Source organism: Macrobrachium nipponense, chromosome 24 (genome assembly GCF_015104395.2).
Source record: "Macrobrachium nipponense isolate FS-2020 chromosome 24, ASM1510439v2, whole genome shotgun sequence".
NCBI lineage: Eukaryota > Metazoa > Arthropoda > Malacostraca > Decapoda > Palaemonidae > Macrobrachium > Macrobrachium nipponense.
This window is the reverse complement of record NC_061091.1, coordinates 44,839,968-44,863,845: the sequence shown is the minus strand read 5'-3', so window position 1 is coordinate 44,863,845 and position 23,878 is coordinate 44,839,968. Positions and strand designations below refer to the sequence as shown.

The 23,878-nt window shown below is 41.6% G+C and overlaps 1 protein-coding gene across 2 annotated transcripts in view; it reads left to right on the top strand.

The window, feature by feature from the left end:
* Nucleotides 1–23,878, top strand: part of LOC135205593 (uncharacterized) — a 514,233-nt gene that overhangs the window by 361,316 nt on the left and 129,039 nt on the right. For both annotated transcript variants that reach the window (XM_064236362.1, XM_064236363.1), the window contains exon 10: nt 22,295–22,405. In XM_064236362.1, the coding sequence (XP_064092432.1) occupies nt 22,295–22,405 (111 nt within the window). The remainder of the gene's footprint in view (nt 1–22,294; nt 22,406–23,878) is intronic.

Below are 23,878 nucleotides of genomic sequence, written 5' to 3'. Positions count from 1 at the left end.
GGATGGTGATGCTCAAGCGCTTTTGTTGTGCCGTGTCTGGGCCCTGTGTTGCTATCTTTAAAGGACTCGGTACCTTAGACCAGGCTGCCGCAGACTTTTTGTTAGTACAGGCCGTACAAAGAAACAGGTGTCTAAGAATACTATCTCTTTTTGGATACGGGAAGCCATCAGACAGGCATACTTGACTCTTCATGATTCCACCACCACGTCTGTGCAGGCTAGAGCACATGACGTTAAGAGGTATTGGTCCTTCTCTGGCTTTCAAATAGAACTTGGCTGTACATAGAGGGCTGAGCGCTAGTACTTGGTTACACCAGTCCACGTTCACCTCCTTCTATCTGAAGGATGTTGCCCACAGATCTATGGACACGTTTTCCCTGTGTCCAGTGGTGGCTGCCCAACAGGTTGTGTAACTCATAGTTGCCCTTAACGGGGCACCTTTGTATCTTACCCAAGATGATTGTTTGGATGAGAGAATGAGTGAGTTGGCTGGTCTCCCTCTTTCTCTTGTATCTTTCCTTCTTCCTTCGGGTGGTTTAAGGAATAGACACATCATTTACTGGACTGGTCTGATACAAGTGAGTGAGGTAGTCATACTGGTAGTGTGGTCGTGCAATGTACAATATCTTACCCACTATTTAGTAACATAGGCTCCACTACTTGACAAGGAGGAGTGGGGAGTAATACAAACCCTAGTGTCTTGGTTTGTTATTGGACAGTCAAAGTTTCTCTTTGGTTCCCTAAACAATGGTTATCCCATATATCATTGTACGTCACTCAGGGTCTGAGTGGTTAGATATTAGTTTATCTAGCTTCTCAATGGTCTTCAGTCCCTCTCCGAGAACTATTTCTTTTGAGAGCTGGACTGGCGGGTAGGGCCCCAGCCGGTCTAGGATGTCTTATACCTCCCTCCAAGTATGAGTCTATCCTATTGTTAAGACCGAGGGTTTGTTCGCGTATGAACAAATGACAAGTTTTCTAAGACAATTTGTATTTTTCATAGCTACAAACCTGAGGTCTTAAAGTTATATTGCCCACCTCTAGCCGCCCCCCTATTTGTTAAGTCATCCTGAGTTGGGAAAGACTGGCGTAGATGCGTGGTCCATGACCACTCTTCACCCGATCTACGCATGTGTTGCCAGATATCACAAGATTCTTTGCTTTCATCTGATTTTTAACCGGATCCAGCTAGGCACTAGAAATTATCCTATTGTTAAGACCTCAGGTTTGTAGCTATAAAAAATACAAATTTTCTTCGAAAATTTGTCATTTTGCAGAGGGTGAAGGTAAAATTAAATCAATTTTAAAATCATGAACTAGTGTGAGAGCTAACTACGAGAGAGAGCGAGAGAGAGAAGAGGAGGAAGAGAGAGAGAGAGAGAGAGAGAGAGAGAGAGAGAGAAATACATACATCATGTAGGTAAAACTCTGGAGGGGTATCATCTTTAAAAAGTGCAAATGGGATCACATCTTCTGAAAGTACATTAACTGTATGTGCTGTAATTACAAAACATAGTCCATACAGATTGTACCAGCACTTTTCTCCAAGGTAAAGAAAGGAATTTTCACAGAACGACAATTCTGATGTTTTACTAGTTGATCATGGAGTTCTTAGATAGTGACTAACAATGAATTACCTACTGCCTTTGTATTATTTTTAAAAATATAAATAGCATACACAAAATCTCTGTACTGACTTTACACTTAAAAACATGAAACCTACACTAATTGTATTAGTGCGTACTTCACACTTAAAAGCATGAAACCTACACTAATTGTATTAGTGCGTACTTCAGAAATTAAACAAAGTTTCTGAAGGGATATCATCTTTGAAAAGTGCAGTAACTTTGTAAGTGGGTATCACATCTTATGAAAGTACATACAGTGTTTCCCTCTATTCGCGGGGGATGTGTACGAGACACCCCCATGAATAGTTAAAACCACCACTAAAAATGCTTTTAACTGCTTATCTTGAAACTTCAGATACCAAGTGTATACCTTTAATAAAATCCTACTTCAAATATACCTTAAATTACTAACCTATTATTGTAGTAATCTTTGAGGTTATATTATTAATATACGTAATTTAAAAGTCATCATAAACATTTTAGCATTAAAAAAGGGATTTTGACGAAGGAAAAATCTATTTCTGGGCGAGGGTTTGTGTCGCCCAGTGAAATAATCCTTAAGTTCATTATTTCTAGGGTAAATGATGCTAACACATACCAGAGAAAAAACAAATTCAGGAGGGTGTCAGTATGACTGACTCGCTCACCCTAAATAAAAAGAGGGTGTCGGTATGGTATCTGGGGCGAGTGAGACCACTACCACGAACCTCTTGCCATTTAGAATTCTCCTACACCAAAATCCCCCTCCTGAGAGAGCCGACCCACAGGCGGAGGCGGCAACTACTACTACTACGCCACGCACCATGCCGACTGCCGCGCCTCTGGTGGTCATCCTTGTCGTTAGGTGCCAATCTTGGGCTGCAGGGCGGGGCATAGGGGGGTGATTTCACTGGGCAACACGAACCCTCGCCCAGAAATAGATTTTTCCTTCGTCAAAATCCCTTTTCTTGGCTCAGTTCGTGTCGCTGCGTGAAATAGTACCAGAGAAATAGCACAAGATTGAATATCAAAAAGGAAGGTCTCAATTAAACTAAAAAGTAAAAGAAACAAATATTATATTGAGAGCTTACAAGTTATCATACAGAAAAGTTAACTTAAAATATACAATCAGGCTTATAGTTAACTTAAAACTAATCTTATACTAGAATTGATAACTTAACTAAATTAGTGAGTTATAAAATACATGGGAAAATTACTCACTAAGTACAAAATTATTGTCGAAATTGAAATCTTAATCAAGTAGGTGTGCTACCCTAGCATAAAAATAAGGGGAGCAACACCCATTAGTAACATCATAATATACAACAAAATTGTGGGTGCCCCTAGCAAAAAAATAAGGGACACACCACTATCATCATATCATGAGCAGCTAAGGCTAAAGGACCATATAGAGCATAACGGTAGGTTAGGGGAAATATTAGTTGAGGCAGGTAGAAAGGATATCTGGATCTTCAACTACTACTACTGTGCAGTGTCAGGGGAAACTATGTTTCCCGCTGCTACTGCTGAAAATTTTAAAGATTCCAAGGACTTTAGATAGGGACGCTTGAAAACTGTCGGCGATTTCCTGCCAGTATACTTTTTCAACTCATCAAAGTTCATATGCTGGAAATAATTAAGAGAGGTGGCCACTGCCCTGATGTCATGGGCTTTAGGGAATGATTCAGGGTTTGCTTGTTTAATGAAGTAAAGGATCTGCTGCCTAATTCCTTTTACTGATATAGTGCCACCTTTCTCCCCCATTAAGAGTGGGCCTGAGGACCTAGAGGATGTCCTAGACAGAAAGGCTCGTAAGGTCATCACTGGACAAAGAGAAGGGTCTTGAGGAAGAGGGATGACTTTCCAAGGGGTCCACCTCATTAAAGGATCCTCATTTTTGGCCAGAAAACTGCGATCCAGGGAAAGCAAAACTTCTCCTGAAGGGAGGAATTCTACATGTCCCGCATCCCTGGAAAGAGCCGACAGTTCTGAAATTCTAGCTCCTGAGGCTAGACTCAGTAAGAAAAGCGTCTTCCTTAGTAGCATTATGAATGAACAAGAAGAGTTGTCAGTGTCTGAAGCCAGTTTGAGGACATCATTCAAAAACCATGATACTGAACTAGGCCTTTCTGAAGGTCTAAGTCTAGCACAAGCTTTCGGAATAGACGTAAAGTAAGAGTCTGTTAAGTCTATTTTAAAACCAAATTGAAAGATTTTCTTTAAAGCTGATTTATTAGTGGTAATAGTGCTAGCTGCTAATCCTTTTTCAAATAAAGATCTGAAGAAGGATATAGCTGAATTAACTGTCATGGTTGTGGTGTTTGTTTCTCTCAGGAAAGATGCTAACTTTTTAACAGCAGCATCATACTGTCTCAAAGTTGACTCTCTCTTATCTGATTCTAAGAAAAGGATATTCTGAGGATCGATATTTGTATCTTTTTTAGCCGCGAACTTCATGAAGTCCATAAAGTTAGGGTTTTGAGAATTCCTGAGTTAGCGAACACAGTCCTCACTTGTACTGACTGAGATAGTTTGGGATTGGGAATCCGTCGAGGTCGAAGACCCAATTCCAGAAGCAGAGGGTACCAGTTGCTCTTGGGCCAGTCCCGGGGCTACTAGAGCTACTTGTCCCTTGAAAGTCCTGAGCTTGTTCAGTACTTTCAAAAGAAGATTCACTGGAGGAAAGATGTATATCTTCTTCCACTGATTCCAATCTATGGACAAGGCGTCTGTGGCATATGCCAGAGGGTCCAGGTTGGGGGCCACATAGCAAGGGAGCTTGTGGTTCGCTTGAGATGCGAAAAGATCTACTTGGAGACCCGGGACACTCCGGCGTATCCACTGGAACGACTTGTTGTCCTGGGACCACTCTGATTCTAGTGGAACTGATCGAGACAGGGCATCTGCTATCACGTTCCTTACTCCCGCTAGATGGGTGGAGGATAGGTACCATTTGTACTTGTTTGCCAGGGAAAAAATGGCTACCATGACATGGTTCACATGTTTTGATTTGGATCCTCCCCTGTTGATGCAGTGTACCACTACTGCACTGTCCAAGACCAGTTTTACATGAGAGTTCTTTGCTGGAAGAAGCCTCTTCAAGGTGAGAAATATTGCCATAGCTTCCAATACATTTATATGGAGCTGGCGGAACTGAGGTGACCAAGTTCCTTGAACCTTCTTGAATTGAGAATATCCTCCCCACCCGCTTAGCGAGGCGTCTGTGTGGATGATCAGCGCCGGAGGAGGATATTGAAGAGGAACTGACTTGGACAGGTTCTTTGTCTCCGCCCATGGACGGAGATGATTTAGAAGAATCTGCGGGATTACTGACAACTTGTCCCGAGATTTGGCATTTGCTCTTGAGCGCCAAACTCGGTTTATGTCTTTCAGTCTTGCTTTCAGCAGAACATCTGTAACCGACGTAAATTGGAGTGAACCTAGGATCCTTTCCTGGTTTCTCCTTGACGCTCGTTTGTTCTTGAGCAATTGCCTTACTGACTTGGCTATTTCTTTCCTTTTGTCCACAGGAATTGACAGATTGTGAGAGGTTAAGTCCCAGTGAATGCCGAGCCATTGAAAACGAGACTCCGCAGTGAGCCTGGACTTTGTCCTGTTTATTTGGAACCCTAGGTGTTCCAGAAATTTAAGTACTTTATTTGTGGCTCTGAGGCATTCCTCGACGGTTGGCGCCCAAATCAGCCAATCGTCGAGGTACGCTACTACCATTATCCCTTGTGATCTCAGTTGTTGTACCACTACTTCCGCTATTTTCGTGAATACCCTGGGGGCTACATTCAGCCCGAAGGGCATCACTTTGAAAGAGAATGCCTGGTCTCCCAGCTTGAAGCCTAGGTATGGGCGAAAGTGTCTCGCGATTGGGATATGATAGTATGCGTCTGTAAGATCGATAGAGGTGGTGACGGCTCCACGGGGAAGTAAGGTCCGCACCTGCGAGATTGTCAGTATTTTGAACTTGTTGCAATGAATGAATAAGTTTAGCCAGGACAAGTCTAAGATTATTCTTCTTTTTGATGAGCCTTTCTTTGGCACGCTGAATAAGCGTCCTTGATACTTTAAATGCTTGACTCTCGACACTACTCCTTTCTGAAGGAGCTCCTCTGCGTAATCTGCCAATTCCTTTGATGGTAGTTGAATGAACGACTTGGGTAGAGGGGGACCTTTGATCCAACTCCACCCCAGCCCTTTGGACACAATGCTCTGCGCCCAGCTGCTGAACCCCCACCTGTGGCGGAAGAGGAACAGCCTCCCTCCTACCTGGGAGATCTCACTGCTGTTGTGCGGAGTGAGCTCCACATCCTCCATGGAAGTGCTTACCTCTGCTGGTAGCTCTTCCTGCACCTCGCTGCCGAAAGGCCCCTCTGGCCCTGCTTCCCCTAGCGAACCTGTTGAAGGTTTGAAAAGCTTGGCCTTCAAACACTGGGTTGAATGCCGGGGAAACAGTGTAAGAGGTCGAGGGCTGACCTTGTGGGGACAACAGAAGAATTGGTTGACTTTGTCCCTTTGCTGCTGCCGGTTGTCCTGGCTGAGAAACCGGAACAGCTTGTACAAAGTGTTGCTGCTGTTGCTTTTGGTAGGGCTGGAACCTCTTCGTCTTCTTTAGCTTCTTGGAAGAAGAGGGAGGGTTCTCGGGTTTCCTCTTACCAGAGAGACCCCAACGAGCTCTGAGGCTTTGGTTAAGCCTCTTGGCCTCGTGTTGAACCTCGTTAACAACCGATTCGGGGAAGAGGTCCGCCCCCCCCAGATATTGGAGGAAAGCAACTTATTTGGTTCATGACGAATAGTTGCTTCCTGAAGGACATGCTTCCGGCAGTTCCTTCTTGCCAATGCAAACTGGTATAGGTCAACTTGTACTGTTTGCGTCTGTGACTTGGCTAGGAGCTTAAATAAAGGCTCCGTACCATAAGTCAGAGCAGCCACTTCTGTCATAACCAGAGTGTTCAGTGTCCTGCCCAGTCTGGTTCTCGCCTCAAACTCTGCCTGAATGAGGTTCTCCGGCAACCTGGGTAACCTCTCACCGAACTGCTCCATAGCACAGTCCGGCTTGAGTTTGCCTACCGTAAAAGTGGCCGGTAGGTTTTCCCACAGATCTCCAAATGCAGGGAAGAGTGGAGACGTAGGATCCAATTCCCTTAGCTGAGGAAGGGGTTCGTCCTTCATAATAGCCTGCAAGGTGCTTTCAGCTATCTTGGTCGTAAAGGGGAGTGGTGTCTCCTCCTCTGTGGCGAAGATAGTGAAAGGACTTTTGAATGCCTGGAGTCTGGTATTTGTGCAATCCCAGTCCTCCAGACAATGTAGCCATTCCCTTTGTGCGTGATCCCGGCTATACAGAACTGTTTCCTTGGGGATCTTATCCTCTCTATTTAAGGCTGTCTCCGTCAGCCTAGCGTAACCCATGAGAGGAGGCTGTAAGCCGGCTGGATGGAACTCGAAGTCCTCGATCCTTCGAGTTCCATAGTCCGGGATAGAGATCATGCCATCCTTGTAGGGCGCATAGGCTGCTACCCTCCAAGGATTATTCATAGAGAAGGAAGGAAGGGTGTTATAGTCCGGTAACTGGGCAAGACCAGCTCCTGCTACCGGGGGGTCGGCCTTGAGGTGCCTGATTCAGGCCTGCCAGACGATTCTCCTGGTCGGACATTCGTTCAGTCAGGTTTTGAGTCGATTGTCCTGACTGGTTTAACGAGGTGGAGATTTGAGCGAACATTTGCTCATTGAACCAACCAAATCTCCTACTTGTTGCATGACTCCTGCTGTAAATGCAGCAGAATCGAAGGGACCAGATGTACTGGGTCCGGCAGGAGTCACAGGAGGAGTTAAGTAGTCGCCGGAGAAGGTACTGGCTCGACAGGAGCGCGGGCCTTCTCCTTAGAGGACTTGCCTCTCGACCCTTTCCCGTGCGAAGAAGAAGAAGACTTTGCTTTCTCTGCTCCGGGATGGGAAGCCGGAGACTTACGAGAGGTGGAAGAAGACGACGTCTTTTTGGACGACGTAGTTGAAGGGTCTTCTGCTCTCTGTGTCCCTTGACTTTGGGGACTACAGATACAGCAGGCGCACTAGACGGGATCTCAGATCCCGTAAAGCCCTGGAAGGATGAAGAAGAAGGAACAGGGGAAGAAGATCCAGAGGCACCCAAGGGAAGCCCTTGGGCGCCCAACAAACCTACCTCAACTAATAAATCCTCTGCACCTACTGTCATTGGCTCTATGTTAAGGTCCAATGTTGACACGTCCGCCACGATGTCCTGGCCTCCTCCTTCAATTAGGGCTTGTTCCACCTGCTGTTGAATGCTCGCGATTGTCGGAGCTGCCGCTGTGGGTTCCACATACCCCGTCGACTTCCCACCTGGGAAGATCAGGTTAGCCAACTTCTTATCAAGCATGTACGGCTGTCCCTTCGGCGCGTTCTTACTGAAGCCTCCCACCCAGGCTCGAAGGGTAGCCGACGCGACTTCCTTGACGGCGGCAGCCTGGAAAAGAGGGTCATTGTAGTCCTTACAACGAAGCCCCGAGGATGGATCATCAGAAATGATAAATATGACTATATTAACCTTAAGATTATGATATGTGACAGTATATGCCATGTAAGGGACGAACCTGACACCGGTATATACTTACTCCGTCTAAAAACTGGCTCACCAAGTCGTAGCAGATGGTACAAGCCTCGTGATGCCAGACAGTCAGCTCACCATGGCGGGTAGCGCAGGGAGCGTGAGTCCTGCAGACCTCATGTCCGCAGGGGTCTTGGAGGACGGCGTTGCACCCCGCCTCCTGACAGTTAGTAGCCTGTAAGTGAAAAGATACATAAATATCACATTTATACACTCACAGGGCTACTGTGATACTCCGTTGCATGCCGAAGTAGCTTAAAGATACTGGGCATAGTCCACCCCTGCACTCCATGTGGAAGAAGGTCTATGACCTAATAACCTGGTTGGGAGCTCCGGTGTACACCGGAGAGAAGAGTATGATCCAACCAGATGTTTTCATACACCCATAATAAGTTTCAGGAGTAGTACACCACGCCGGAGAACGGGAGAGGATGCCTTATACTTAAATTAGGAAAATTTATTTACATTAAAGTGGAGCGTGTAGCTCCGCCATAAAAACCCCCTCCGACAACTAGAGGAGCGCCCGGATAGCAAGCAAGCGCTCCGCCGGATGATGCAGGGGATACGTAAAATAGGGAAAGCATAAAGGACCAACTGATATCGTTCTCACTCCGGTGCCAGCTACCCCCCGACAACCGAAGGTACACCCGGATAGTAGCAGGTGCTCTGTCCGCTGATGAAAGGGTAAACAACAGGAGGGAAAACAGACCCAAGGTACGCCGGAGAGGAACCGAAGCGGCCGGAGGGGGGGGTGGCTAACCCCCGCCCCCGACCACGCCGGAGCTCCCCCAGAGCCCGAGGAGACAACATGCGGCCCACCAGTGCTCCCAGCTGTCCCAAACTCCCGTGACCCCCCTGACTGGGGGGAGAGGGGAGAGGTGCTCGGATGGTTGCCATAGCGACCGTAAGCGAGCCAGGACAGACCCCCCTTCCGCTCGGGAGGGAGGGAAGGGGACTGGGACTAGGGCGACCAGGGGGACCACGCGATCACAAGTGGACCAGAGGTGATAAAGCAACACAACCAACTAGGCCTAGTGACCATGTGGACTAAAGGACCGAGGGACGATAATGCAACAAAACGGTAGATAGACCGAAAAATAATGCAATAAAACCGCCTAGGATAAGCTGGTCACCCTAAATGCTAACCCGATACACAAAATATATAATAAATAAATAAAACCTTTTACATCGTAAGAGAGAGAGAGAGGGAAAACACGAGTGAGAGAGAAAGGGATATCCAGGAGAAGAAGGCTAATTCTCAAAGGAACAAGCCTACTACTCAGAAGCTAGCCTTAGCCTACACGTAAAAGGGAGGCTAAGAGCCAGGATGCTGGACCAGAAGGAATAAAATAATCACTCTAGCACCTATCCACCTAGACAAAGAGACAAGCATGCATGAACTAAGATCAAAGGTATAGGCTATGAATTCCCTAAATACGATGTAAAAGATAACAGGATCTAGTGTAGCACGTGACAAAAACCCATGAAAGGTAAAATCTAGGAAAGATGTCTCGGTATAGAGGACCGAAAAATCTAACCGAACACGAGGCGAGCCGTGGCCGCCATGCGCCAGACCAGGAGCCCATTTCAGACCTAAAAAATGGTAATAAAGGGTCCCTGGCTGACCAAACTAAATCCAGACCTTTCGGGTTACTTAACTTAGCTGCGGCGGTAGCTGCGCGTTCCATGGTAGAGATAATCCAAAGATAAAGGGCACAAAAGCACAGAGCAAAAGTGACACGTGCTACCTTGATTGGCTAACAAAAAAGGAAAAAGGATGACCACCAGAGGCGCGGCAGTCGGCATGGTGCGTGGCGTAGTAGTAGTAGTTGCCGCCTCCGCCTGTGGGTCGGCTCTCTCAGGAGGGGGATTTTGGTGTAGGAGAATTCTAAATGGCAAGAGGTTCGTGGTAGTGGTCTCACTCGCCCCAGATACCATACCGACACCCTCTTTTTATTTAGGGTGAGCGAGTCAGTCATACTGACACCCTCCTGAATTTGTTTTTTCTCTGGTATGTGTTAGTATCATTTACCCTAGAAATAATGAACTTAAGGATTATTTCACGCAGCGACATGAACTGAGCCCAGAAATATATACCTACAGCCAATAACAGAGAGAGAGAGAGAGAGAGAGAGATAGAAGAAGAGAGTAAGAAGGAGAGAGGAGCAATTTATTAAATGGCAACATCATATATCTGACCATCAAGGGTGAAATTATGAAGTATTTCTGAGACAGAGAATAATAATGGAGAGAGAGAGAGAGAGAGAGAGAGAGAGAGAGAGAGAGAGAGAGAGAGAGAGAGAGAGAGAGAGAGAGAGCCAATACGTATATCAAACTGTCATTCACTACCCCTTCCTTCTTTCTCGAAGTGAATAAAAAGACTGGGAATCGCTATTTTTTTATTCTTATTGATATTTGAAAATTAGTTATAAGGTAAATCATTTATTTATGCTACAAAACAAATAAACATACGCAAGTGAGAGAGAGAGAGAGAGAGAGAAGAGAGAGAGAGAGAGAGAGAGAGAGAGAGAGAGAAATGTTATTGTTATTGTTTAATCTCATTAAACTTAATATTACTTGAAAATTCATACTGTTTATTATTGTTTTACCATAAAATGTAGTAATGCCCTTAAAGATATATTGTATACATACACTTCCAGCCCAAACAGACGGCGAGAGTTACAACTATGACATAGTATCACGTGTGGTAATAGAGAGAGAGAGAGAGAGAGAGAGAGAGAGAGAGAGAGTTATCCTAATTTAAAAGAGAGATGAATAGATTATTGTTTCTTTAAAATACTATCACATATGAATTTTGAAATTAGTTATATTATTATTATTATTTTATTTATTTATTTATTTTTTTTTGCTCTATCACAGTCCTCCAATTCGACTGGGTGGTATTTATAGTGTAGGGTTCCGGGTTGCATCCTGCCTCCTTAGGAGTCCATCACTTTTCTTACTATGTGCGCCTTTTCTAGGATCACACTCTTCTGCATGAGTCCTGGAGCTACTTCAGCCTCTAGTTTTTCTAGATTCCTTTTCAGGGATCTTGGGATCGTGCCCAGTGCTCCTATGATTATGGGTACGATTTCCACTGGCATATCCCATATCCTTCTTATTTCTATTTTCAGATCTTGATACTTATCCATTTTTTCCCTCTCTTTCTCTTCAACTCTGGTGTCCCATGGTATTGCGACATCAATGAGTGATACTTTCTTCTTGACTTTGTCAGTCAACGTCACGTCTGGTCTATATGCATGTATCACCCTATCTGTTCTGATACCATAGTCCCAGAGGATCTTTGCCTGATTGTTTTCTATCACTCCCTCAGGTTGGTGCTCGTACCACTTATTACTGCAAGGTAGCTGATGTTTCTTGCATAGGCTCCAGTGGGGGGCTTTTGCCACTGAATCATGCCTCTATTTGTACTGGTTCTGTGCAAGTGCCGGGCATTCGCTTGCTATGTGGTTTAAGGTTTCATTTTTTGCATTGCACTATTATTATTATTATTATTATTATTATTATTATTATTATTATTATTATTATTAATTATGTGAACATATTAATCAACATTTACACATTTACCATAGAAATTCTCTCAAATTCTTTCATCTCAGTAAATGAGAGAGAGAGAGAGAGAGAGAGAGAGAGAGAGAGAGAGAGAGAGAGAGAGAGAGAGAGAGAGAGAAATTACAGGAACATTACTTGATATATTTGACAGCTGTTGGACCCCAAGCCTCAGCTTGGCTACCTGGAATTCAAAGACAATGCGGGGTAGAATGGATTTTCTTTCAATCTTACATACTTTTTTTTATTTATAAACTAAAATCTTACTAATTCACTTTAGTATTTTCTTTAATGAATTGATATTATTGCTGTTTACAATAAAATTGATATTTGAAAATTAGTAAATCATTTATATATCATAAAAAAAACATACATCTCTGAGAGAGAGAGAGAGAGAGAGAGAGAGAGAGAGAGAGAGAGAGAGAGAGAGAGAGAGAGAGAGAGTTATCCTTATCTGAAAGAGTTAAATGGAAAAATTATTGTAGTATTTCTTTAAAATACTATCACTTATGATTTTTGTAATTATTATTATATTATTGTTATCTGAAAGAGTGAAATGGAAAAATTATTGTAGTATTTCTTTAAAATACTATTACATATGATTTTTATAATTATTATTATATTATTGTTATTATTTTATTTTATTTTATTTTATTTTATTTTTTATTTTTTGGGGGGTTTATCAGTCCTGCAATTCGACTGGGTGATATTTATAGTGTGGGGTTCCGGGTTGCATCCTGCCTCCTTAGGAGTCCATCACTCTTCTTACTATGTGCGCTGTTTCTATGATCACACTCTTCTGCATGAGTCCTGGAGCTACTTCAGCCTCAAGTTTTCCAGATTCCTTTTCAGGGATCTTGGGATCGTGCCTGGTGTTCCTATGATTATGGGTACAATTTCCACTGGCTATCCCATATCCTTCTTATTTCTATTTTCAGGTCTTGATACTTATCCATTTTTTCTCTCTCTTTCTCTTCAACTCTGGTGTCGTATGGTATTGCGACATCAATGAGTGATACTTCTTGATTTTGTCAATCAATGTCACGCCTGGTCTATTTGCACGTATCACCCTATCTGTTCTGGTACCATAGTCCCAGAGGATCTTTGCCTGATTGTTTTCTTATATTATTATTATTATATTATTATTATTACAGGGGGTCCTCGAGATACGACGTTGATCCGTTCTGAAGACGCGTCGTAACATGATTTTCAGTGTAAGTCGGAACATAAAAAAATACCATGGGATTTATTGTAAATATCAATAACAAAGAGAGAACAATTCCTTACCTTTATTAATTTGGTTGGCTTGCACACTGGAGAGGAAGCTGCGGTGCTGGAGATACTGGGGGAGGTTAGTGAAGAGAAGCAGAACCTCCAGAAGGTGCTGGAGATGCTGGGGCAGGTGAGTCTGGAGGTGAGGCAGAACATACAGAAGGTGCTGGAGATGCTGGGGCAGGTGAGTCTTGAGGTGAGGCAGAACCTACAGAAGGTGCTGGAGATGCTGGGGCAGATGAGTCTGGAGGTGAGGCAGAACCTACAGAAGGTGCTGGAGATGCTGGGGCAGGTGAGTCTGGAGGTGAGGCAGAACATTCAGAAGGTGCTGGAGATTGTGGGGCAGGTGAGTGTGGATTAGGAGAGGCAGCTGAGGTAGAGGGTACAGGATCTCTTGCAGGCCTCTCTACTTTCTTAAAATACTGCTCCAGGTTAGTCTGAACAGAAAGCAACCTCTTCTCATCCAAGATCTCCTTGTAACACTGCATCAAATCCATGATGCCTCTGGAAACCCTAGTGAACCTGTCCAAGTTGGGATTCTGAGCCTCAAAAGTTGCCAATGCTTGCTGCAACTCTGCAAAACCTCTTGCCAAGTCCTGCCTTGTGAAAGCCTTTGGCTCTGGGGTGGGTGCTTCGTCTTCCTCTATGATCTGCTTCTCCAGTTGTATCAGGTCCTCAGCAGATAACTCCTCTCCATGAGATTCCAGCAGCTCTGTAACATCATCAACCTCCATCTCCAAATTGATTTCCTTACTCAGGGCAACAACGTTCTTTACAACTTGCTGAACTGTGTCCTCAAACCCATGGAAATCATTCATAAATTGAGGACAAATTTTTTTCCAGACACCATTCATGTTTGTTTGCTTAACCTCCTCCCAGGAATCAGCAATGTTCTTTACGGCATCAAGGATGTTGTCGGACTTCCAAAAGTCCTTCAGAGTCAAGTCCTTCTTGGTTTCAGTTGCCTGTAAAGCCATAGCAATTGTCCTTTGTAGGTAGTAGGCCTTGAACGAAGCAATCACTCCTTGGTCCATAGGCTGTAAAAGGGCTGTGGTATTAGGTGGAAGGTAAACCACCTTGACATTAGGGTTAAAGTCTCCCAAAAGGGGATACCCTTGGAGGCGCAATACCGCTCCACACCTGGGACAAAATGGTTTACGAACCAGTCCTCAAACACCGCAAGTGTCACTCATGCCTTCTTGTTTGACTTCCAAATTACTGGTAGTTGACCCTTCCAAATGCCCTTGAGTGCCCTTGGATTTTCAGCCTGATACACCAGCAAGGGCTTCAGTTTGAAGTTGCCAGCAGCATTACCCCCAAGAAGTAAAGTTAACCTCTCCTTGCTGGCTTTATGAAGGGGTGCTGATTTCTCCTCCTTGGCGATGTATGTGCGGTTAGGCATACGCTTCCAAAATAAACCTGTCTCATCCATGTTAAACACTTGCTGAACAGAATAACCCCCCTCCTTAACTATCTCAGCCAACGCTTTAGGAAATTCACTCGCTGCTTTCTCATCCCCACTAGCAGCTTCACCTTGTACTTTAAGGTTATGGTAATTGGCCCGAGCCTTAAATCGCATAAACCAACCCCTACTAGCCACAAACTCTTCACTTTCACTTCCTTCCCCCTTTTCTTTTTTCAACGCTTCAAACAATCTTTTTGTCTTCTCTCCTGAATCACCATAAGGCTGACTGGAATACGCCGTTGATTTTGGTCTTCCAACCAAAGCACCAATAACCTTTCCATTTCAATGATTAGACCACTATGCTGCTTGGTTATCACTGTTGCTTTCATAGGAGCAGATCCTTTCACATGTTCAACGATGCGCTCTTTATCTTTTGTAATGGTAGCAACAGTCGAACGACTAAGGCTAAGCGACCGGCCAATGTTTGTTGGTGTTTCTCCCTTCTCAGATCGCTTTATAATGTCCACTTTAACTTCCATGGTGATGGCCTTTCTTTTCTTCGATGTTCCATCAGAAGAGTCTGCCTTGCGCTTGGGAGCCATAACCAAGGGCAAAAAGTTACAGAAACGATACAACACGAGAGAGAGAGAGAGGCAGCGTAAACAACCAAAATGGCTTATGGGCGAGGACTGAGTGTAGGGAAGCGACGCCGTCTTCTCCCCCTCAAAGCGTATTCTTCCGCCGTGCGCCTGAAACTAGTTCGCGTTTGTTTACGTCGGTTATGACACTTAACCACGTAAGACGGAACGACGCATAATGTTATTTTTTATATTTTTATGGGGGCGCGTTCGTAACCACGAAACAGCGTAAGTCGAAACCGGCGTAACCCGAGGACTCACTGTATTATTATTATTATTATTATTATTATTATTATTATTATTATTATTATTATTAATAAACATATTATACATACGTACATGTACCATAAAAATATCTCATCTCAGTAGAAAGAGAGAGAGACACACACACAACACACTCCCTCCCATCCTGTCACATTACTTGATATATTTGACAGTTGTTGGACCTCAGCTTGGTACCTGGAGTTCGAAAGACAGATGCGGGGTGGAATGGATTTCCTTTATTCTTACATAGTTTTTTAACCCTCTTACGCCGAATGGACGTATTAAACGTCGAGTCAAAATGTCTCCCGTATGCCGAATGGATGTATCATACGTCAACTCAAAAAAGTTTTTTTTTAAATTCGCGGAAAAATACTTATAGGCCTACCAGCTGAAAACTTTTGAATCACGCGCCTTGGGGGATGCTGGGAGTTCACGGATCAAGGCGTTGTTTTGTTTACAATCGCTACACAGGCGCGCAAGCGCAAATTTCTTTCTTATCACACTAAAAAGTATCAGTGACACATCTCAAAAATTATTTCGTCACTTTGACATAATTTTTGCACCATTTTAAATTATCCTTTACATGAAGTATTATATATGAAAATGTGCACAATTTCATGTAAAATACAACAACAAAATACTCATGATTGTAGCTTTTATCAGTTTTGAAATATTTTCATATGAATAACGATAAGTGCAAAAATTTCAACCTTCGGTCAACTTTGACTCTACCGAAATGGTCGAGAAACGCAATTGTAAGCTAAAACTCTTATATTATAGTAATATTCAATCATTTACCTTCATTTTGCAACAAATTGGACGTCTCTAGCACAATTTTTCGATTTATAGTGAATTTATGAAAACACTTTTTTCTTACGTTCGCGCGGTAACTCTTCCGATAAATTTTTGTGTGCGATTGTCCAAATGTTTGCACCATTTTAAATTTGCCGCTACATAAAGTGTTATATATGGAAATGTGCGCAATTTCATGCACAATACAACTAAAAACAACCCATGGTTGTAGCTTTTATCAGTTTTGAAATATTTTCATATAAATAACGTTAAGTGCAAAAATTTCAACTTTCGGTCAACTTTGACTCTACCGAAATGGTCGAAAAACACAATTGTAAGCTAAAACTCTTACATTCTAGTAATATTCAATCATTTACCTTCATTTTGCAACGACTTGGAAGTCTCTAGCACAATATTTTGATTTATGGTGAATTTATGAAAAAAACAAAACATTTTCCTTACGTCCGCGCGGTAACTCTTCCGAAAAAATCAGAAATTTTTTTGTGTGATTGTCGAAATGTTTGCACCATTTAAAATTAGCTGTTACATAAAGTTTTATATATGGAAATGTGCGCAATTTCATGTAGAATACAATTAAAAATGATTGAAGGTTGTAGCTTTTCTCTTTTTTCGAAATATTTGCATATAAATCACGATAAATAGAAAAAAAACCACGTTCGGTCAAATTTGACTCTACCGAAATAGTTGAAAAAGGCAATTGTAAGCTAAAACTCTTACGGCCTAGTAATATTCAGTCATTTATATTCATTTTGAAACAAATTTGAAGTCTCTAGAACAATATTGTGATTTATGGTGAATTTTTGAAAAATATATTTAACTTCCCTCCGCGTGCTGATTTGCGGCCACAAGTCTCCGAAATGCATACATCGCATTATCCTATTACTTGCTCCTTTTCATATTAGCCGTTTTATAGAGTTTCATATATCAAAATGTGCGCAAATTCATGAAGAATACAATAAAAAAAATTGAAGGTTGTAGCTTTTCCCATCTCCGAAATATGTGTATATAAAAAAATATATATATAATAATTTCGACATTCGGTCAACTTTAACTCGTCCGAAATGGTCGAAATCTGATATTCTAATCTAAAACTCTTACAGTATCGTAATATTCAATCATTTGTCTTCATTTTGAAACAAATTGGAAGTCTCTAGAACAATATTTAGATTTACGGTGAATTTTTGAAAATAACATTTTTTTACGTCCGTGCGTTACGAATTCGTACATCATTTTGTGATAATATTTTTCCGGTGTTGTTTTTATTGTTTTGCAATGTATTATATATCAAAATGATTGCAATTTAGTGTACAATACAATGAAAAAAAATTAACTCGTTAGCTTTGACCGTTTTTTGCACAGCGTGATTTGAATACAATTATGTATGAATTTTTTTTTTCGCTACCATATATTGCATTATTTACGTATGATAATGATATTATTTTTCATTTCTGATGGTTGCATACTAAACTTCAGGCAATGACAAAAGAATGAGCCAAAAATGAACTCTTAATCTTCAAAACTAAGCGCGCTGTGATTTTTTGAAAAAATTATTTTTTCCGCTTCCGCGCTCACTCCAAACCGGGCCCGGCATGCGGGAGAGGTTTTGATTTTTAGGGCTTCGGCGTAAGAGGGTTAATTTATAAAATAAAGTCTTACTAATTCACTATAGTATTTTCTTTAATGAATTGATTGCTTTTTACATTAATATTAATATTTGAAGATTAGTAAATCATTTATTTATCATACAAAAAACATACATCTCTGTAAAAGAGAGAGAGAGAATTATTATTGTTATTATGTGATGTCTTTGAGTCTTATTAAACTTACTAATACAGTATTGATTAATATTAGTATTTTAAAATTAGTAAATCATTTTTGTATCACAAAAATGTATTTTGTCATGAAAATAACATCAAAATACACTAATTGCTGATTAATTATTGTTGGAAAAACCTGCATATAGGCAAATTTCTTGCAAATAATGGGTAGATATGGTACAGAGAGAAGTCCGCAAATCTGGAGAATGCAAGTACGGGGGCCCACTGTATCGTATTATGTACTGTATAAGAAAACCGTCGCGACATTTATAATTACAGGCAGTCCCCGGGTTATGATGGAGGGGGGTTACGTTCTTGATACGCGTCGTAAGCCGAAAATCGTCGTATTGATTATTTTGCATTTTTGGTGTCATATTTCATCTCCCAGATGAGCGTTGTAGGCGTCGTAACCCTGGAACATGCGTCGTAACCCTGGAAATAACGTCTGTTGACAAGCGTCGTAACCTCGGAAGGTCGTAAGCCGACACCGTCGTAACCCGGGGACTGCCTGTATTTTACTTTTGTAAACATAACTGTTTTTAAAGTGTCCCGTCATTGTCTCCTTAATCCCCAAATGTTTAAGGCTATCATCTAGTATGACTCAAATTAAGAGAAAAGAAAATTCTGAGCTTTACCTTGGAATTCATCTCTCTAGGGTCTTGCCCTTACAACCTTTTTGCACAAAAGCTCCATGTAGAATTTCCCAAACCACTCTTGAATTCTGCTTTAGTAGTGATCTGGCTCACATTCTAAGTGAAAAAATTGCACATGTAACCATAACTGATGTTTTGAGCTCCCAATTCAAGTAGGCTGTTTTTGAATGCCTAGTTTAATTAGGCTTTGTGGATCCTCGGAAGACCATGTACAGAGTTTCTGTAGTGTATAGCAAAGCTTCAAGAAGCTTTGGTAGTGATGGTTCTCAGGGAAGGATACTTGTATCTTTTGTTATATTTTTACCCCTATCAACTTCTTGATATCCTTCTCTCCTTACTCTTCACACAGAGCAGTTCTGAGTTGGGAGTGGTAGATAAGACAGTTGTTATGCAAAGAAGCTGTGGAGTCATTTTTATTTCTTGTTTCCAAGACTAAAAGGAGGGACCTGGAAGCTAGTTTTGATTATTTCTAGTCTCAACAAGTTTATTCATGTTATGCCCTTTTTGATGAGGCATGCAGTTTGGTCATGGTGGCCTTTTGGAGGGGCAAAGAATGATTTCTGTCGACATGTGTGACTCATACTTCCACATCTCTGTCAGTCAAAGAAGTATCGACATTTTTTCTTCTAAGGGAAATTATTCCAGTTCTAAGCTCTTGTGTTTGGCCCAAGTACAGCATCATAATTAGTACAGGCAGTCCCTGGTTATTGGCGGACTCTGTAATTGATGATCCAGTTTTATGGCACTTGTCTAGCACCCTAAAATGGGCAATTTATGTTGCCATAAGTGGCCGAGTTCCAGTTATCGGCGCCATATAGCGCCATAACATACATAATAGAGGCACTGCCATAGGGGCGCTTATGGCGCCGATAACCGGTTATGTGTAAATCACTGAGTTTTGGTTAATGGAGGTTTTCGCTTATCGGCACACCTCCGGGAACGGAAGCCCTGCCGATAACCAGGGACTGCCTGTGTTCTCTTGTCTGTGGGAGTTTTAGCATGATGGAGCCATCTGCTTGTCATCAGAGTTCTCTTATATTTGGGTGATTGGTTCGTTATCATTAATTTGTCGGCGTCAATGATCATCGATGTCAGGATGCCAGAAAACTTCCAATCATTCATTCATTCATTCACTAATTTGTCTCTTGACACCGTTAAGGGTGAAGAATTGTTTTATGTCTAGCCTCAGGGCTGGGCAGTTTGTTCAGTTTTGACTGATCTATGCTTTTCTGATCCAGTCAATTGTTTATCTGGGGATGAAGATTTGTTCTCTCTTTTCAGGGGTTTTCCAACAGAGAGATGGATACTGTTTTGTACCACTTTTGAGAACTTTAATTGGTTGGCCTGTAGATATCAAGATCCTTTACACTGTCCTCAGATGTCTCGGAGGCATATTAGGCTGACATTCTGAGAAACACATTATGTTGGAGAGTTGGAAGGAAAACAACCTACAGCTTTGGTAGTTTGAAACTGGTCTTATGCCAGCAGAACATCTAGTCGGAACCAATACAATTGCAGTCTTTTTGGATAATTCAACCCCCTCAGTTCTTACGTAAGACAACAAGGCTAGCAAAGAAACTTCCTTTTCCTTTAGACAGAGTCCAGTAACATAATTTCTTTACTTTATTTTGTCCTAGGGAGAAACATTGTTATTGAAGACCAACTCGGCAGAAAAGGGCAAGGTCTTCAGTCAGATTGTCTCCTCTTCCCCAGGTTTGCCAGAAGTTGTGGAACTTCTTTGGAGACCCAAACACCAATTTGTCCACAACTGCCCAAAGCACTTTACCCCCAGTTTACTGCCAGGATCCTCAGCCATGGGCATTTGATGCCTCCGTTGATGCCCTCCTTCAAGAATGGTTGAATCTAGACCTTTATGCTTTTCTTCTGTTTGCTATTTTGAGGAAATACTCAAGTTGTGAGCTTTGCAAAACACAAGGATAATTTGATGGCTCATTGGTGGCCATAGTATTTGTTTCCCTAACTTCCTTTCCTGGTGATATATGTTTCTCCTCCTCTGTTCAGAAAACATCTTTTCAGACAGTCTTATTTTAGAAGATTCCATCAAACTTCCACATGCTTCATCTGACCACATGGAGATTGTCAATTGTCTTTTACGAGCCAAGGCCAAGGAAGCAATCCATAAGTCCAGAAGGCCCTCCACTGTCAGACTTGTGTATCAATAACAGTGGTCAGTTTATTGGTTTTGGTGCTTTTCCAGAGTGATATCCAGTACCCATTCCACTAGATATCGTAATTTAAGTTCTGCCAGTATCTCGGGTACACAATGCAGTTTTCAGTCACAGTGATCAAAGGATACTTCTTTACATTGTACAGTATTGAGTTCTGCAACAAGCTGACTGGAATATCACTCAAGATTCAAATTTTGAAGAGGCTTTCAATCTTTTGTGCTGGAATTTTCAAATCTTCTTATCATGGTTTATGATGAAATTTAGATGTAGTCCTTTGGGTTTAACATAACTACAGTTAGAGCCTTTTGATAAGGCATCACTTAAGAGTCTTGAAGCCACGTTTCTTTTAGCTCATAATGCATGCAGCAAAGTATTAGTGAGCTTCAAGCCCTTTCTTGTATGTGGGCTTTGTTCTGGTGGCAACCTTGTTTCTTTCATTGCTTGAAGAGAAGATATAGAAGTGAAAGCCCTTCCCAGATTTGTGTCAGTGCCTAATTTAACTGCTTGGTAGGCAATGAAGAAGTGGCTTTCTTATGTCCAGTAATAATTCTTAAGGGTTTACCTGGACAGACATAAACCAAGAATGCTTAAAATAATGCACAAAGTTGATTCCTGAGCTTTTACCATTTTTTTAAATAAGCTAGAGACGGTTGTCATGCGGCTCAGGGGAGATGTAACTGTTTTTGCCTCATATTATTTGCAAAATGTTCAAGTAAAACATGAGGTATAATGCCCTGAGTCATCTAATTGTGGCAGGGATACTTTTTTCTGAACCAGAAGTGATAGTAACCTTGCTTTCTATTTTTTCCTTAATTGTTAGGAAATCACTCTAGTTTTGAATTTTGGAAGAATAAAGGTACACATTTGTGTATAAGAGTTCACCATCATTTATGGTGGTAGTAGTTGTCTTTAGTGTTGGAGTGTCTGTTATAGGCTTTCAACTCGGGCACAGGAGTCAATAGTACTGTATAAGATGGAGTCCTTTTTCCATGTAAGGAGCCTCTGATAAGTCTTGCTATGTAGTTCCAGCGTCTGGTGACAGTACTTGCCAATAAGGATCACACAACAAGCAAGAATGCTGAGAAGCTTATTTTCCCCTCATTAAAAAGTAATGGGTTAGAAAATAAGCACTGCTTACTTCCTAACCCCACATTTTACACTGAAGCAATAGGAGGATAGCTGCTACTTACCAATGAGTCATATGCAGTCATAGGTAAGCGGTTACTCTTAGCCTCTGCATTTATGCCTTCAGGACGTTAGAATAGATGTGACTGGGAGTATTAAAAAGAATAGATGTCTTGGAGTATTTAAACCATAATTGATGGTTTTTATATTTGATTAAGATGTTTACATAAAAATGTTTATTTTTGAAAAATATAACTTCTCAGTGTAAATTTTTCAAGATTCTCACACTTTAAAATTTTTTCATTTTCAGTTAAGGTATTTTCTGAGGATGAGAGGAAGGCAGCATCACTGAAATTGAAATGTGCAGTTCTGAAATTATTAAGGCCTGTAGAAGAAAAGTTGAAAGAATCACTGAAAAGAGGTTGGTTGATCATTTATTAGTCTTATTTTTAGGATTTTATACATATTTTCAAGAACTGGGAGTTTCTCAGTGAAGACATTTTGATTGACTTTTTTTATAATTATACCAAATGAATTTAATAAGACCTGTGATGTTATTTTATGGGCCTATACAGTAGCCCTTGATTTATTAGATACCTTGTGGCCTGGTCCTATGGTAAGTAACAAGGTTGGGTAAAAAAGACCCCAGTATAGCTTACTCTTTGAACACTTTCAAGAAGTCCCTTGTCTGGCCTTATTTCCACTTAATTTTTAGCCTAACTTATGCTGGACAAACACATATGAGTAAAGTAAGTTGGGAAGCCCTAAAAATTATGAAATTTTTTCCTATGCATGGCATGTAGAAGCATGGACGTGAAGTACTATATCAAACTGAAGTGCCTGGTTTCTGTTTGGCCAGTATACAGTAGATTGTTTGCTAAAATAAATTACAATACTTTTTATTTTAAAACTACTGTTAATATTAAACAGTGGTTCATTTTTCTCATGAATATTAGATATCCAAGACTAAAGCAGACCTCAATAACCCTAAAACTCTATCCTAAGTAACATTGTGACATTAGTCCACTGCCAGGCCTTTAGCTTTAAAAGTCTCTATTTCAGAACATATATAACTTCATACAAATTCTTTCCACCACTATTCAACCAGTTTCATTAGTAGTACAGTGGTACCTCGAGATACAAAAGGCTTAACTTACGAAAAACTCGAGATACGAAAGCTAATACGAAAAATTTTACGGCTCTACATACGAAAATTGCTCAAGATACAAAAAGTTGTTGCTGTAAAGTCCGAGATTCGCCCAGACCACCGATAACAATTTTGAAACTCGCGCGCCGCCAACTGAGTTGACTCGCCACCATCCTCCTGCTCTCCCATTGGTTCCTGATGCTAGTCACTGCCATGAGATCCTTCTCTCCTATTGGTCAGCATCCTTCCCATCATGCATCTACTACGTAGCGGCATGCCTCGGCCACTCGGTAGCAGCATCGTTATCGTACGCACGCGGTATTCGTTTGTTCTAACGATTTTGTTTATTAATGTAAATTCGTTAGTGATTTCGTTGCAGTATACGTACTTTATCATGTTGTGTGAGAACTTTACTCCATACTTATTACGTAAATTATGTACAGTATATACGTAGTCATGGGTCCCAAGAAAGTTGAAATTCACGGAAAGAAGAGAATGCTCTCTTTGGAAACAAAGATGGAGATTATCAAGAAGTATGAAGCTGGTATGCGATTAAGTGTGATCGCCAAGGAATACGACCGAAATCCATCGACAATAGGCACCATCCTTAACCCTTAAACGCCGACTGGACGTATTTTACGTCGACATTTTTTGTCTCTCGGATGCCGACTGGATGTATTTTACGTCGACATACAAAAGTTTTTTTAAAAATTCGCGGAAAAATACTTTTAGGCCTACCAGCCGAAA